This window comes from Micropterus salmoides, unplaced genomic scaffold, assembly GCF_014851395.1.
Source record: "Micropterus salmoides isolate LMB-PRFRI ecotype aquatic unplaced genomic scaffold, ASM1485139v1 Ms_hic_scaffold_9, whole genome shotgun sequence".
NCBI classification, from domain to species: Eukaryota; Metazoa; Chordata; class Actinopteri; order Centrarchiformes; family Centrarchidae; genus Micropterus; species Micropterus salmoides.
In genome coordinates this window covers 26,141,906-26,156,919 of record NW_024044681.1, presented here as the reverse complement: position 1 = coordinate 26,156,919, position 15,014 = coordinate 26,141,906, and the positions used below count along the sequence as shown (strand labels likewise).

The following is a 15,014-nucleotide window of genomic DNA, read 5'->3' as shown; positions in this document are numbered from 1 at the left end:
CAGTGTTGTACATTTTGTAGTAATAAAGACTTTATTGTGTTTTTAGAATTATATGTTCAAAGCAAAGCATCAAAATTTCTCGAGTTATACTTATGGACTAATGTGGCTTTCTTATTCTAAAAAAAGGTTTAGAATAACATGATTGTTAAGGATTTAAATGCACAATTTCAAATGTCAGGGCATCCCCTCAGAAATGTATATGTAAAAAATACTTGATTCATGTCTCTCAATAGTCAAATGATGGTTGATATCAATCAAGTCAAGAGCAACTGGACTTGCTATATGTTTTGAAGATGTGTCACCGTCATATCCAAAAAGCCATTTTGCTTTTAACTAACTGGTGCGGCGTACCAGGCATTTAACCTTTGTAGGGTTATTTATATCTTTGAGTCTTTGAGCTGACATTAAACCCATTAGAGTTAAAGGCCTGGTCACACCAGGAAGTGGCACAGCAAATTAATCCATAAATCTTTGCAAAATGTTTGATTCTGGCAGATTGGTGATGTAGTGACTACTTGTTGGGCCAGTTGGTGAACTTCTGCAGCTGACTTGACTATTAGTCAAAGGCGCGACTTTGGGGGTCAAAGCCTAAAAATGTGCATGTATTTACCTCACCCCCATGATTGAATCTACTAATTGCAGCAATTGCACTGGAAGTAATTGTATTTGCTGCCAAATTTTGCTGTTTTAAATGCTAGTGTGACCAGGCCTCATTATTAGCCATGTTTCCATCTAATTGTCAAGCATATTTTAGGCGAACCTTTGAAATATAACGCTATATATATAAGTGCTGTTACGTCAGAAGTTGATGTTAAGTTACATGGCTGTAATAAACAAGAAGTAGAGGTGGCAAACCAGACACAAAACCAGTCACATGGACCTAGAGACCATGGATCTCAGAAAAATGGAAAGAGGTCTTCAGAAATGTGTGTCAAGTGGGCAAGTTGCTATCAGCCATGCTTCCACTCGTTTATTGATGGAAACACAACTAATGACATTAAATCATTGCAGAACCGGAAAATAGATGCAATAATCATTATAACTTTTCATAATGGCTTTATTTTAGGAATAAATATACGGAAGTCAAAGACAATTACAAATGCCTGTGTAAAAAAAAGATTAAAAAAGTATTTACATTTTATGCACAGAGCTGAGTAAATGTATACATAGTATACAATGCAGCCCATGTAGGTCATGTGTTTCTTTTGCTGTACAAAGTGCAAAAGCTGATTAAAAAAAAAATAATAATAAAAATGAAAATCCATCCTGTATATGGATGCTGGACTGGACAATGTGGCCCCTTTAAGAAACAAAACAAGAATATAATGGATTACAGGATTTCATTGAGTGTGAAGAAAGCTTGGCTCAGGCTGTGGGGCCATGAACAAGGAGATCCATGAAAACACACATTCTGTACAGCATAACAGAGGGCTTGCCAGTTTTTCTTCCCTTCTCCGCTTTATCATTTCATTGATAATAAATTATCTGTGTTAACTCTGCCAGACAAGCATGGCTTAACATGGCTGAACACCATGAACTGAGAAGACAATTATTGTGGTCAAATGATAAAGGAAGGAAGCGATCCAACATGCTGCACACAGGGGGCTAGGAACGTGAGTGCATGTGCATGCATGGGTGTGTGTGCTATGTCAGGCTATCTCAAATGAGCAGTGCAATTTTGGGTGCAGCCTGATGAAATCACTGAGCTGGCAGCCACACCAGCTGACAGGGAGCAAACCACTGGTCATTGTTTCATGCCCTGCTTTGTTTAGTCAGATCTGTCATGAAAGCCAGATCTAGTTTAAACTGTTTCCATGACTGGTGCTGAGTGAGGTCTGCAGAAAAATCAGGGTCTAAAGCGCTGGTGATTTCCTCCTTGTTTGGAAGAAGTAAGGCTGGCTGCATCATTACTGTTACTGAATGTTTTAGGAACAAATGAAACAGTGGTTTTAACGGCAGAAATCTATCCAATGTTGTATCAACCTTGAAGAACCTACAGCTTTTAACCAACGAATTGAAAATGTATATATTTGGATTGGACTGAACAATGCAGCAGCAGCACAGACAGTATGTTAAATCAAGGCTACATCTGCACAACCACGCAAATTATGTGATCAGGTTAATTTCTGAATCAATTTCAAGACTTCAAAAGATTCCCTGAAAGACCACCTAAAAGATGGCCAATGAAGATCAAAGTTAATGTTAATCATTAAATGGATTGTCTTTCTCTGTGTGAAGTACTGTGCAGCACACGGGTATTTTAGTTCAGTTTGTAAAAAGTTATACATACAAAGCATATACCCCTGTTGCCTGATATATCTGCTTCTTGGAAAATAAGTATGTCATTTTTGGACACCCAGAAGGCTTTGCTGATGCAAGACTCAACTAAAACTTTGAAACCTGCACAGTTCAAATATTGTGACATGAAATAGGTTCCAGTCTCATAAGGTAAACAAGATTGATTGCTTGCAAATGGGCATTCTGTATCTGCTGACACAACAAGGGATTCAACAAAATTTTATTTGACCTTCTATTATTTGATTTTGCCATCAGTTAGACTTGAATAATGTCTTTTGAAGTCAGCCAAGTGATGGCAGTGAAAAATATCTTCCAGCATTTATCCTGCGGCTTTCACTCTCCTTCCGATATTCTTCTTGCTCTTCCAAGTAAGTGTCCCACAGTGTAGGTGGAAAAATCTGCACCTGACAGACACAGTGCGTGTGATACTTGCAGGTGGATTCAATTCAGTCCCTTTAAAACGTAGCAAAGATTTGTATTTTATAAGTTTTAGTCACTAACAAAGCCTTAAGTTACAGAAGTCCAGCTCCTGTGGCTTGCGTAAGCCAGTGCAATGGTCTCTTGGGAGCAGATGCCCACTTTGGGTTTGGCAGTGCAATGGTCGTCTCTTGAAGCCCTTCCCACAGGTTCTAGAGCAAGGCGACCACTGCCCAATATGCCACTCAGGACATGGGTCTCCACAAACCCTGGTGGCTGAGGGTCTTTGTGAAGGATCACAGTCCAACCCTGGTTTCCCATCCGGTCTCAGGCACTGCACCATCCTCCTTTGGATCCCTCTGCCGCAGGTCACTGAGCATTCGACCCAACCTGCAGATATCCATTTCCCAAGAGCGGGATCCTCCTTGCTATAGGACTTCTTCAGGCTGTCTCTTTCCTTCTCCTTGACATTATCCTCAGCCAGGACACTGTTGTGGGAGTTTACATGCCCCTCCTTCTTCAGAGTCTTGTGCTCCTTGGTCTGACGGGCGAGGTAGAACGAGTAGCGGATGCGAGGAGGTGTCATCTGGCCCGCACACAGCACCTCAACAGTCAGGGCTTCTCCCAAGGGCTTCACGGCCTGCAGGGTCTCAGAGAGGCCAGCTGTGCCGCTGTATCGCAGCAGGCTGCTCTTTACAATGATGTCTCTCTCCCCAGCTGACACTATGTAGTTCCCATTGAGCAGGTAATGGCCCTCGCTGTTCTTCACCGCTAAATAGTTGTCATCACTTATCATTCCCTTGTAGCCTCGCTGACGGATGTCTATGTTGGCTGCACCCGCTGGCAACATGACCACAAAGTTGTAGCCGTGCCTGCATGCCAAAACATATTACAGTCAATGAGAGCTTATAATAGTGGAGTGAAGTTGATAATACTATCATGTTTAAGTAAGGGGGAAAAAGAATGACGTAAGCAATATTCTCTAAAAGCTATCCCATGATGCTGTCGTTTTACTCACACAGGCTTTGTGAAGAGTCCCGACACCTTCTTGCAACCCTTGTTATCACCTCCACAGATTCCACACTTATCAAACTTCTTAGTGGAGCCAATTTTTCCATCACAGCCAGCCTTAATGCACTTCCCTTGGACACACACTCCTGTGGAGTCTGGGGAGCATGGAGTCCCATCCACAACCTGGAGTGTGCAAAAACACCTTAAGGTTAGCTTATCATTATACACTATACAGTACAGAATTAAAAAATCTTCCACACACTGCAGTCCATGTAACAGTCCATGTTGAGTTTACTTTATATATTTATTCCAGGTTATTTATATACCCAAGTGGGAATTAATTCCATTGCAAGCATTTTTTTCATCTTACCCTAAAGCTGACACCAAATGAACCAAACTCCAGCTCAAGTTTTAAACTAAACTGCACACATAAAGGACTGCAAACTCATGTTAGGTTCAATGTCATGACTCTGTAACATCCAGCTGCTCTGATTCACGGTTACGCGTCCCCTTAGTGCTTTTATCTACTCTTTCTAAGCCGCTATGATGGAGTGAAGTGTGAACTGACTCTCCCTGCTGCTAAAGCTCACTCCACACCTTGCTATCTGAAAAAGCTAAACTGTTCTCTCCTTCATTCCTTCCTTCACTCTTTGCACTTAGACCAGAGGCAGCTGGCTGACATTTATTCACATTTTGCCACATGGACTCATTGTTATCTTGGCCTCATATCTCAAAATCTAATCTAAAATCTAATTTATTTAGACTTTTGTCTAATCACCAATCAAATTGTCATTACCTTGGGTGCCAGGACGTAAAAGTAACCAGTGCCGTTAGCCCTGCAGATGAGTTTACACCTGTCATTGGCAGACACTCCAGAGTACTTGGGTACCCACACCACAGAGGGGGCGATACGGTTACTGTTGAAACTGCGGCCACTGGTCTCACATTGCTCCTCACGGTAAGTCTTACCTACACAGAGGGAAGGGAGGGAAGGAGCAGAAGGTGAGAGGTGGGAATGCTCTAGGGGGAAAAATAACATTGGACATAGTTGTCGGTTTTGAACGACTCATACCAGTGTCAGGGCAGTGGTTCAGGTTGCAGGAGCGGTATTTCACCCGAACCCCTTGGCAGTATTTACCCCCATTTGACGGAACTGGGTTGTTACACTCTCTTTTAGACAGCTGGACGCCGCCTCCACATGTGCGCGAGCATGAACCGAATGGGCCCCACTTACCCCAACGGCCGTCCACCTGGAAATACACAAACCGGTGGCATTCAGAAAGTATAACAATTTAATTTAATTATGGTATGGTACAAGAACTCAGTCCTTGCGTGAGCCTTACCTTCACATTTTGAACCTGTTTGTCAGAGCAGATCCCTCGGTCGCAGACCTGTTCGTCCCCACAGTGGGTGCCATCTGCCCAGGGGAAGTGTCGAGTCATACACACCAAATGGCCATTGGATTTTCCTGTGCACCACAGACGACTGCATTGTGGTTGCATGAATGGACAGGGCTTGGAGCCTTCTCCAAACGCGAGCTCACACTGACGTTCAAGGCTGTAGGATGCTCCTGGCAGCATGTCGGGGAGGATCAACGGTTTCTGAGGCTGGTCGAGCAAACATTCCCCTAGAGGAGGGAGACTCTGTAAGCATCACACTGAAGCAATACCAACTGTCATCTCTGGTTCTACCAGCTATGAGGACGTACACACATTTATTAAAGATGGAAGTTCAAACATTTCACCAAAATATTATTGCAAATCATGAAAAACTATTCTATAATTATGCATCAATACTACAAGTATCCTTTTCATTAAATGCTTGTCTGTGATGTAGGTGGGTGGGATTGTGGGTTGGGGGCAGTAAGCAGCCATTACCCTTGTGATTTGGGCTCTTTGAAGTGAAAGTATAGCTTGATGCAGTGCATGCAGTGAATGCCACATACCACACACAGACACATACACACAAATATGCATCAGCTCCCCACACACCCCCACCCCACCCCATCCTCAAACTCTCCCTAAAAACCCACAAGCTCGTCCTCTCATGTTTGAGCCCACCCTTGTTGCATGACTTGCAGGGATGAATTTATAATAGAATAATCTCTTAGACTTGAGCTTTAAACTCTTGCTTAGCATGCAGCTTGAAAATAGTGCAAAGGTCAATGGCATTGACTCCATTTAAAATAAATGTCGCACAGAAACCTTTCCAGGAACAGGCTAATAATATGAAGAGTTTGATAAGCAGGTGCTTGGAAACATGAAAGATCAATGTCACTGAGTGAGAAGGTTTCCGGAAGGAGGTTTTTATCACTCAGAAACACACACACATTCTCACCCTTATGGGGAATTTACACATTCAAAACAAGTCATTTGCACTGGGGAAAAACTGGCTTCACTTACTTTGAACTGTTTATTGTGCCATTCGTTTTGCGGTGAATTCACAACAGATAAAAAGGCATTGAGTGAATGAGCTGGTGGCAAATTAGTTTCCTCCCATTTCACCACAAATTTGGCAGAATAAACACACTCATTAGCTGATATATAAACAAGTTACTCTACACTGAATAAGCCCGACCTCACCTCTTCCTTCCTACTCTCTCCATAGAGCACTCATCAAAAACAATAGCTGGTATTATGTGTGTGTGTGTGTGTGTAGAAGTGAACAGGTTACAAATGATTTTGGGCGCAGCACTGCATGAAAACTGTCTCAAACATGTGGCAACACGTTTTTTTTCCTCCCCACTGCTTTTTGAAGTCTAGATTTATGACAGACGGCCAGGAGAAACCAAGTTTCAACATTGTTAGATATAAATCACTCCCTGTCAAGTCAAAAATGTTCTTCCATGTCCCACTCTGGACCAGTTTGTGTTCTTTTGCTCTTAGACCATCTCGAAAATGGTCACAGAGAGAAGCAAAATAGTTGTCTATTTGGAGTAAACCTGCATGGGAAACACTGGGCAGATACACGTTGCTGTCCAAACCACTGTGGTGACTCTCCCCAGAACAAGCTCTCTAATTTGGTACAGATGTGGAGGCAGTTTTAAAACAAACGTTTAGCATCACGCCAAGGCCAAGTCCTGTGGTCTGGCCTGCTTGGCAAACAATCTGCAGCCAACCAAATAGATTTCTTTTTGGCTTTTGCTAGTCTTTTCTATGAGTATGGTACTTTAGGCGGTTAGGCAGAATGTCACATGTGAAGCATAGATGGATGCTGAAATTCAATCATGCCCTCACTTGCATTTACCTCAAATGATTGAATTCATATTGCAAATCAGGAGGCTGTTAACCCACAAAATTTTAGTAAAACCAAGTAAATGCCAAAAGAAGAGCCTGCTCCTCTTTAACAACTGCATGGAAGTTATATCTTCACCATTGACAAACAGAACCGTGAGAAGACAAGTGTCTGATTATGTGAAAAATTCAATATAGATATAAGCACTGAACAAAATCACAAACGCAACATTTTTGTGTGGCATATCAAGATGCTGATCAGACAGAATGGGTAGTGCACAGGTGTGCCTTAGACTGACCACAATAAAAGGCCACTTGAAAATGTGCAGTTTCACTGTATTGGGGGGGTCCAGAAACCAGTCAGTATCTGGTGTGACCACCATTTGCCTCACGTAGTGGTACACATCTCCTTTGCATAGAGTTGATCAGGTTGTTGATTGTGGCCTGTGTAATGTTGGTCCACTCCTCTTCAATGGCTGAGCAAAGCTGGATATTGGCAGGACCTGGAACACACTGTTGTATACGCCGATCCAGAGTATCCCAAACAGAGTGGGTATGCTGGCCATGCAGGAACTGGGATGTTTTCAGCTTCCAGGAATTGTGTACAGATCCTTGCAAGGATCTCAGGATCTCGTCACGGCATCTCTGTGCATTCAAAATGCCATCAATAAAATGCATCTGTGTTCGTTGACCATAACACACGCCGGCCCATACCATAACCCCACCGCCACAATGGGCCACAGAAGTGCTCACTAACACAGATTTGACAGATTATGATCAATATTTGAGAGAAATAGGCCTTTTGTGTACATCGAGAAAGTCTTCGATCTTTGCGTTCAGCTCATGATGAATGGGGGCAAACACAAAAGTGTTGCATTTATAATTTTGTTCAGTTTAGTATGTGCTCTACTAATGTGATCAACACCTAACTACATATTTGCTAAGTACAGTTAGCGGCTTCAAGTTCCCTTACAAGAGTACTCCACTGATTTAGCATTGCACTCCTATAACATTGTCGAACTCATAATGGAAAGTTTAGAAGAAAAAGTATTAAAATCGATGCAGCAGAACCACAGACATGGTCTTTGTTATTCCACACATTCTTTTTCTCTGCTGACAGTTCGGTCATAGAGTCAGGTGTGTTATGTCAGTAGTGGCTCGAGATGTAAGCCTCAAGTGGAGATAAGGAGCGGGCTACAGAGGCCTGATAAGATAACTTCTTTATAACTTCACACCCCCAGGTTATTTTTAATTTCAAACTTGTAGTCTTTAGACACAATCGACTCAAGTGGTGTCACTTGAAGCAATATATCAGACTTTACGCAGCTCCCTAGGGAGCCACAAAAGGCTTTTTACAACTTTTTTCACACATGCAGTAGTACTCGCCAAGACCTGTAAACAGACTTTGATGTGTAAAATCAGCCAAGTTCCCCTTTGTTAATAGTTTGAAGTCAAACACAGGGGTCAGGGGTCTTGGAAACTCACCATGTCCGCTGTCCAGGAATTCAGTGATGATGGCAGCACTGCAAGGGGACCAGGGGCTGGTGCGGTTGATCTGAATGAGAGTGGGAGACATCATGTGGTTGTCCTGCAGTTTCCCAAACACGTCCTCACAGGCCTTCACATTGTCGTGTGGCATGTTGAATACGTGTCCTGCCGAGGTGTGCCGAGATGTCAGATGTCTTTAATAATTGCACGGATAATTTTTAACTGTGATTGTTCACACGCACTCACACAACATTAAATATTACAGTGCTAATGTGTATTTAATAATGGATGGTGTTGCCAGGGCTCACCGAGCTCATGAGCAGTGGTGAAGGCTGAAGGTAGGCCATCGTCTTCAATCACAGAGCAGCTCCTCTTGGGGTCGCACATGGTGCCAACATCCGCCATGCCAAGAGTGTCACAGGTGGAGGCTCCACACAGGTCCTGGACAAAAAACAACATTTTGCATTAGTACATCTGAGCAGTTCTAAAGGTAAAAAGCCAACAGAACATGGCACTTAAGGAACTTCAGTTTAAGTTTTTATAGCCTTGGCCCTCATTTCTATCTGTCTATCTTCAGATGCACTGGAATATATTATGTCAGATACCCTAAACCAGGTGACCCCATCAGCTAACTGGGCTTCTCCAATCACCAAGTTTGCTGTGGTCTGGGAACATGGCAAAATACTAAAACAAAGGGCAAGAAAACAGCAGTTTAGCTTGATTATTTAAACTACTTTATTTGGAAGTATAACTTAAAGTAAGCACTCCAGACATGTCCATGATACTCCCTCAGGGCACAAGTAAACTGTGTGTGCAGGACAGCATTAAGTGCAATGGACAGTTTGGGTAATAATTTTACAGTTGGCCTTTGTTTTCTCTCCCAAATACATATGGCTAACCTTGAAATGTATGCGACTGTCTGACTTCTTTTTCGTGATGTTACCTTGTTTCCAGACCTCAGCAATTAAATTGGTGAGTACAGTGTTATAAACGATGGACAAAAACAAGACCCAAGTTGTAGCAAACTTGGGTTTCCCTTTAAGTTGTCTTGTCATTACAGTAAGATTTGTTTTCTAGAGAATGGGCAAATATTTCATAGCGTTAAGCAAGGCTTTTCACCTCCCAGTCCTTGTGTTTTTAGTGGGCAACAGTGTTTAGAGCACACCTTCTTCTATGAGGTAATGTAACTGTCCCCAATCACAACATTTCTATGCCAGAGCAGAGTTTCCAGATGACCTATTTCTCCACCACAAGGTTTTAAAATCCAATCGTAGAGAGTATCCATTTGGAGCTGAACCTCGTAATCACAGGAAAACTTCGACAGTAACCGCCACAGAGACTTGCCTATCTGCCTGGCTCCTAAATGGCGCTGTCTCTACATACCCAGAAACACAGAAAACCAGTAGCGGTCAGCTATTACAGATAAAACACAGCACTGGTTCAATGTCACACAGCGCCTGAACACAGTGCCAAGTGAAGACCTCGAGTGCTATGACAAATAATTCCTAGAATAAACCACAAAACCACAATTGTTTGCGTGGTGCAGATCTAGTCCAGATGTGCTCATGTGCAGACGACATCTGAACGTTTGGACTATTTATGAGCAAAAAAACTAAAAACTGCAAGGCAAACGGGAGAAGAAACAGCAGTGTCAATGAGTTTGTTCTTTGCTATGACCTACTTCCCACATCTGTCATCTATCTTTGTATTTTATGTGTGTTTCTGCAATTTAAAAACAATATACAGGTTATCTCAGCAAAGAAATATTTCCAATTTATTATGTGTTCAGATTTCGATGCATTTAACTACCATCTGGCCTATTACAGTTTGTGTTTTGGGTGCTCAGAGTTTCAGTTTGTCCTTTTTAGAGTGGAAAAACAGGTCTGAGACAGCAGTATCACAGACATGGTTTATGACATCCGGACATATTTGGGTGAACCCCTTTCTTTCTCAACCCATTATCTATCACGTAAGCAAAGACAAACACACTGTGAGTTAAAGTGTAACCACCCCCCTCTCTCCCAGGGGAAAGATAAATACGTCAGATTTACAGTTAGATTTAGTCTTTGGGAGACCGGCTGTTCACATGCAATGAACTTTCTGTGTAGCTTAATGAACTGAGTAAACATTCTTTACACAACAATCATGCTGGCTATAGAGTTTAAAGACAACTGCAGTTGCCTCTGGACAACGCTGAGTTGGTCTTCATAAAACCTACAAATTACACTGTGGGCTGGTAAACAGCAGACAAAGGACGTGCCTTAAATGCCCACTGAAAGCCGTGGTAAAACAGAACAAGACCACTGACTAAACTGACTAATATGGATATGTGTGCAGAAACCTTGTTTGATATCTGAAGCTTAAGTGTAAAATATTCTCTAAGTACTGGATACTGGATGTTTTGAACGTGGTGTTAGCAAGCCGCAAACAATCTTGTATATTGCTTTAGGGAGGAAAGTCCATTCTGAGAGACTGAATGTTATGTTTATTCAAAATAAAGCTGAAATGTAATTTTTCATTGCATGGTAAGTGAAAGTGAAATGCATGGAAAAGCATGGATGTTGTGCCTAAACAGAAGATGAATGGTGATAAATGAGGTGTAAAACATACATTGTGTTTGTTGTACACTCTAAATGCTGCTCTGTGCACTCGACACTATGTATCCATGTATTATGACCATTTAGTTTTTCTTGCACAATTTAGGAAATAAATAACCTAAGCTTTATTTAACCAGTCCTGGTAAATGCAGCTGCCTCTGAAATACGGAACTTGTTACAGTTTGTCAAACCTCTGATCAAAGCAGCTTACTGTAAGTCACTCATTCAGTCCAATATAATGTGTACTCAAACAGTGACTGAATCTCTTGACGCCTGTATTCCTGCTTTATATAGCAAATTACAGCCCCATGACTCACTGTCTGTAGGCAGGTCCAGTACAGTTAAAATGGGGTCATCTGAACTGGCTACGGAGTTTATAACATCCACTCTGCATGTGGAGCTTAATTATTCCAAAGCCTTGTAACACCCTAAGTTTGTATCTGATACTTTTATGGAAAATACAGCCTATCTTTGAAGTGTCATGACCTGAATTGGAAGAGCATACTGTACACACAAAGGAGCCTTATAGCAAACAGAATGAAAAAGAGAGTAAGGGTAGGACAGATTGAAGAATGTCTTGTAAAGATGCAGTGGTGAAGGCTGACTGCAGCTGTGCACAACTGCCCCTCCGGAGAAGCTTGTTTCAGCCGTGGGGCAGAAACACGGAGGGATGTGGCATCTCTGACATACACATAGGAACCCCATCCACCCCATCACTCCTCCCTCCCTTCATCTCTCCCTTCAAGAGCCTGTTAAATGAGGAGCAGGCAAGGTGGTGGGTAGGGCTGGAAAACCTACAGCTGGAGGAAGAATGGGAACGGCTGAGAGAAACAAGACACTTCTGAATGGTGCATCCCTGAGGGCAGTGAGGGTCCTTACATTTGGCAAAGTTATAGGTAAAACAAGCACTAGTTTGAGGTCCAATACCATCATGTGTTGTGTCATTCAGTCAAAGGTAATTCAGCGCCTTATTATTTTACCTTTGATGTTTTAACCCTGGTGGCATAGGATCTAAGACTTTAATTGCGCTTGCTGTTAACCCTTTGACTGCTGACTGAGCAATATCCAAACATTATCTTTCTCAGTAAATAAACATGTATCTGCTGGGTTAATTGATGTCAAAATGAAATCAGAGTGGCTCGATTCCACAAGGCAGTTCATCATAGATCAGTGGGTTACACACTGACCAATGAATGTGAGCAATGACTTCATCTCTGATCCTGTGTCGTCAGCCAAATATTTGGGAGTGCAAAGAGATCTCGGAGGTGGGTTCCAAGTCTATAAAACTACCCTCTAAGGATCCATGAATCGCAATCAAGACTGTTTCTCTGTTCAGCTCAAGTCATTTCCTCAGTGACCCAGCCTCAGTGTCAAAGCTGTAATGGTACTGGCCCGAGTTCACCAAAGGTGGAGAGTGTGTTTTGAGAGGAAACCAATTAACTTGCACTGCAGGAGTGTTTGGGGGGAGGGGGTCTGTCATGTAAAGTCTGCAGCAGTTTGTAAACCAAGTTCATCTCTTATTAACATTCCTTACTTATACATAGAAATTACTATGAACATTTTATCATTGTCGTCATTGCTGTCATTATTTTAAAATATCATCAAGATCAATTAAGGTATTTGCTGAGAACAATCATCAGATTTACGCATTTGTGCGCAATTACGCCCACTAAATCACCACATTCTCCCCTGTTGCCTCAGCGCCTGTAGTTTTAACTCAAATAAAGCAGTTTTACCTCTCTAGTGAAAAGGATTGCGGTGTCCCAGTACTCTGGATGCTTGTCGTTGTTTTTGTTCATCTTTTTTTGCCAAGTGCAAAAGTTTCGCAGCGTCATGGCTGCGTTCCCTGACACCTTGGGTCCTTTGTCCTCCTCGGATATAATCACGATCTTCACAACTACGATGCTGATGGAGTTCAGTATACTCGGGTGTCTGTAGAGCCTCGCGGCCACTGACATCAGGGTCAAGAGGTAGTGTTTTAGGTCATCTCCATGGAACTGCGCCATGGACTCGTCCGCCACCACCAGCGTCTCAACGTACCTGGGAATCGAAGCGAACCTTTTGGCTCTCCCCATCCTCTTCATCATGGTTTCGGTTGCATTGCTGTAACCTTTTAATTGCTTGTATTTCTCCAACGATTGCACAAGCTGGATGCTTACGTCGCTGTCCACTGCGCACCTAGAGGTTAAATTGAGCTTCAGGTCGCTGCTTCTGCGTCGGATGATGTGCGCACTTTCTGCGCTTTTGGTGTCATTTTGCACCGGACTAATAAAATATTCCCAGCCTTGGAAGCCAAATGCACCTTGTAGACCCTTACAGAGGCTCAAAGCAGCATAAGAATTGCGGTCAGAATTCACATATCCGGAGTAAAAACACCGGCTCAGGTCAGTGCTGACATCGGTGTTAGAGAGCCAGAAGGCGTCTTGGTTAGAAATGAGAGGGGCAATGAAATTAGAGTCCTGATGTAAATCGATCACCAGTTCCTGCTGGAAAGCTCGTATTTTTACGACACACTTTCCATAAAGGATATCCAAGTCGTTGTCAATCCCCCCGCTATCATGGTTGTGGTTATCTAATTTAATCGGGAAGCAAAGTTCACTTTCCATGCAACGAACACATTTTGAGAGTGAGGCCACAAAGCAGAGGAGAAAAGTTGTTCTGATAAACATGACGATGCTTGCATTAAACAAAGAATGCAATGACATACAGAGAAACAAAATTATATTGAATCAGCAAGTTCAGTGGAAGCCGGGAGAGCCACAGATCAGGATGAAGAGCATAATCCAATGCGCAGGATTCTAAAACAATGCAGCACGTACAAGTCCACTCAGTGCAAACTCCTCCTGGTCATGACCCATTCCCATTCTCCACCTGTGTGTGCTGAGTCGACTCCGTCCTTCTGTGGACGTTATGCATTTTCGTCATGTGTGGAAAAAAAAATATGGAAACTCAATCTCTCCTTTGGAGGGGGCTGTCTTTGGAGGCACTCATTGGATGCGCCTCTCAGCGTCTCTCAGGACTTTTTCTGCGGCCACTTGAAACTCAGCATACAGCAGGCCTATCATCATGTCTCAAACACACTGTGATGAATTATCAGATATCTTGCTTCCAGGTTTTTGTTTGCCGAGACCCTGCCTGCCTCCACATAATCTGCAGAGCCCCATTCAGTCTTTACTAAATTGATACTTTTGGAAACATTGTGGAGATGCAGTTGATAAACACACAAAGAGCAGCACACTGATCAGCAATTTTAATATACTTACGAATGATGCATTGATAACTTACAAACATTGCATTAAATGGAACATCGGTGAGTTGTGGGAATATGCATTAAAAGAAGTTGATCATGATACAAGTCAATGTAATATTAGCTGAAGTCCTTAGAGGAACACCATGATACTGCGATTCTTTATCAGCTCTTATGTCATGGTCAGACCTGTTTCTCTGCGTAAATCGCGTGCGACATCTGCTGGACAACAAAGGAACTGGGACCCGTCATTTTAAAGACTGAGCATAGTCGAATTGTTACTGCCATATGTATTCTGTAATGACATGAGTGCAGAGATAAGGTGAAACATTTACAGTAACTGTTCTTAGGTGCAATTTTCAGTACTTGGACTTTACTGTGGGGTTTCTATTTAATGCAACTTTATACTTCTGCACTACATTTCAGAAGGATAGGCCTAAATGGTGCTTTTTACTGAGCTGCAGCAACTAATTTCTTTGCAGTAACATTTTTTATTTACAGAAAATATGATCATTATTTAAAACATGTTTCTTATTGACTAAACTGCCCAACTGTGTAGGCCTATAGTTAAAATTAACCAACTAGCTACAACATCAGCTTACACTGTGTTTAGCTGTAACATGTGTGATAGTCTCATCCAATGCATTTATAATAATAACACTCTGAATGGGGAAATTTTAATGAGTTAGGCCCTGCCTACTTTACTTAGGCTACATTTAATTT

General features: G+C 42.3%; 1 protein-coding gene across 1 annotated transcript; it reads right to left on the bottom strand.

Annotated features, from left to right (window-relative positions):
• Positions 1-1,039: 1,039 nt before the first annotated feature.
• On the bottom strand, positions 1,040-13,974 carry LOC119895377 (A disintegrin and metalloproteinase with thrombospondin motifs 15-like). Its single transcript, XM_038708471.1, has 8 exons — positions 12,781-13,974; positions 8,756-8,888; positions 8,445-8,612; positions 5,070-5,353; positions 4,799-4,976; positions 4,523-4,695; positions 3,734-3,909; positions 1,040-3,587 (listed from the first exon to the last, which is right to left on the bottom strand). Exons 1-8 carry the CDS (start codon positions 13,747-13,749, stop codon positions 2,795-2,797), a joined length of 2,874 nt encoding a protein of 957 aa, XP_038564399.1. The 5' UTR covers positions 13,750-13,974; the 3' UTR covers positions 1,040-2,794.
• Between the last annotated feature and the right edge of the window lie 1,040 nt (positions 13,975-15,014).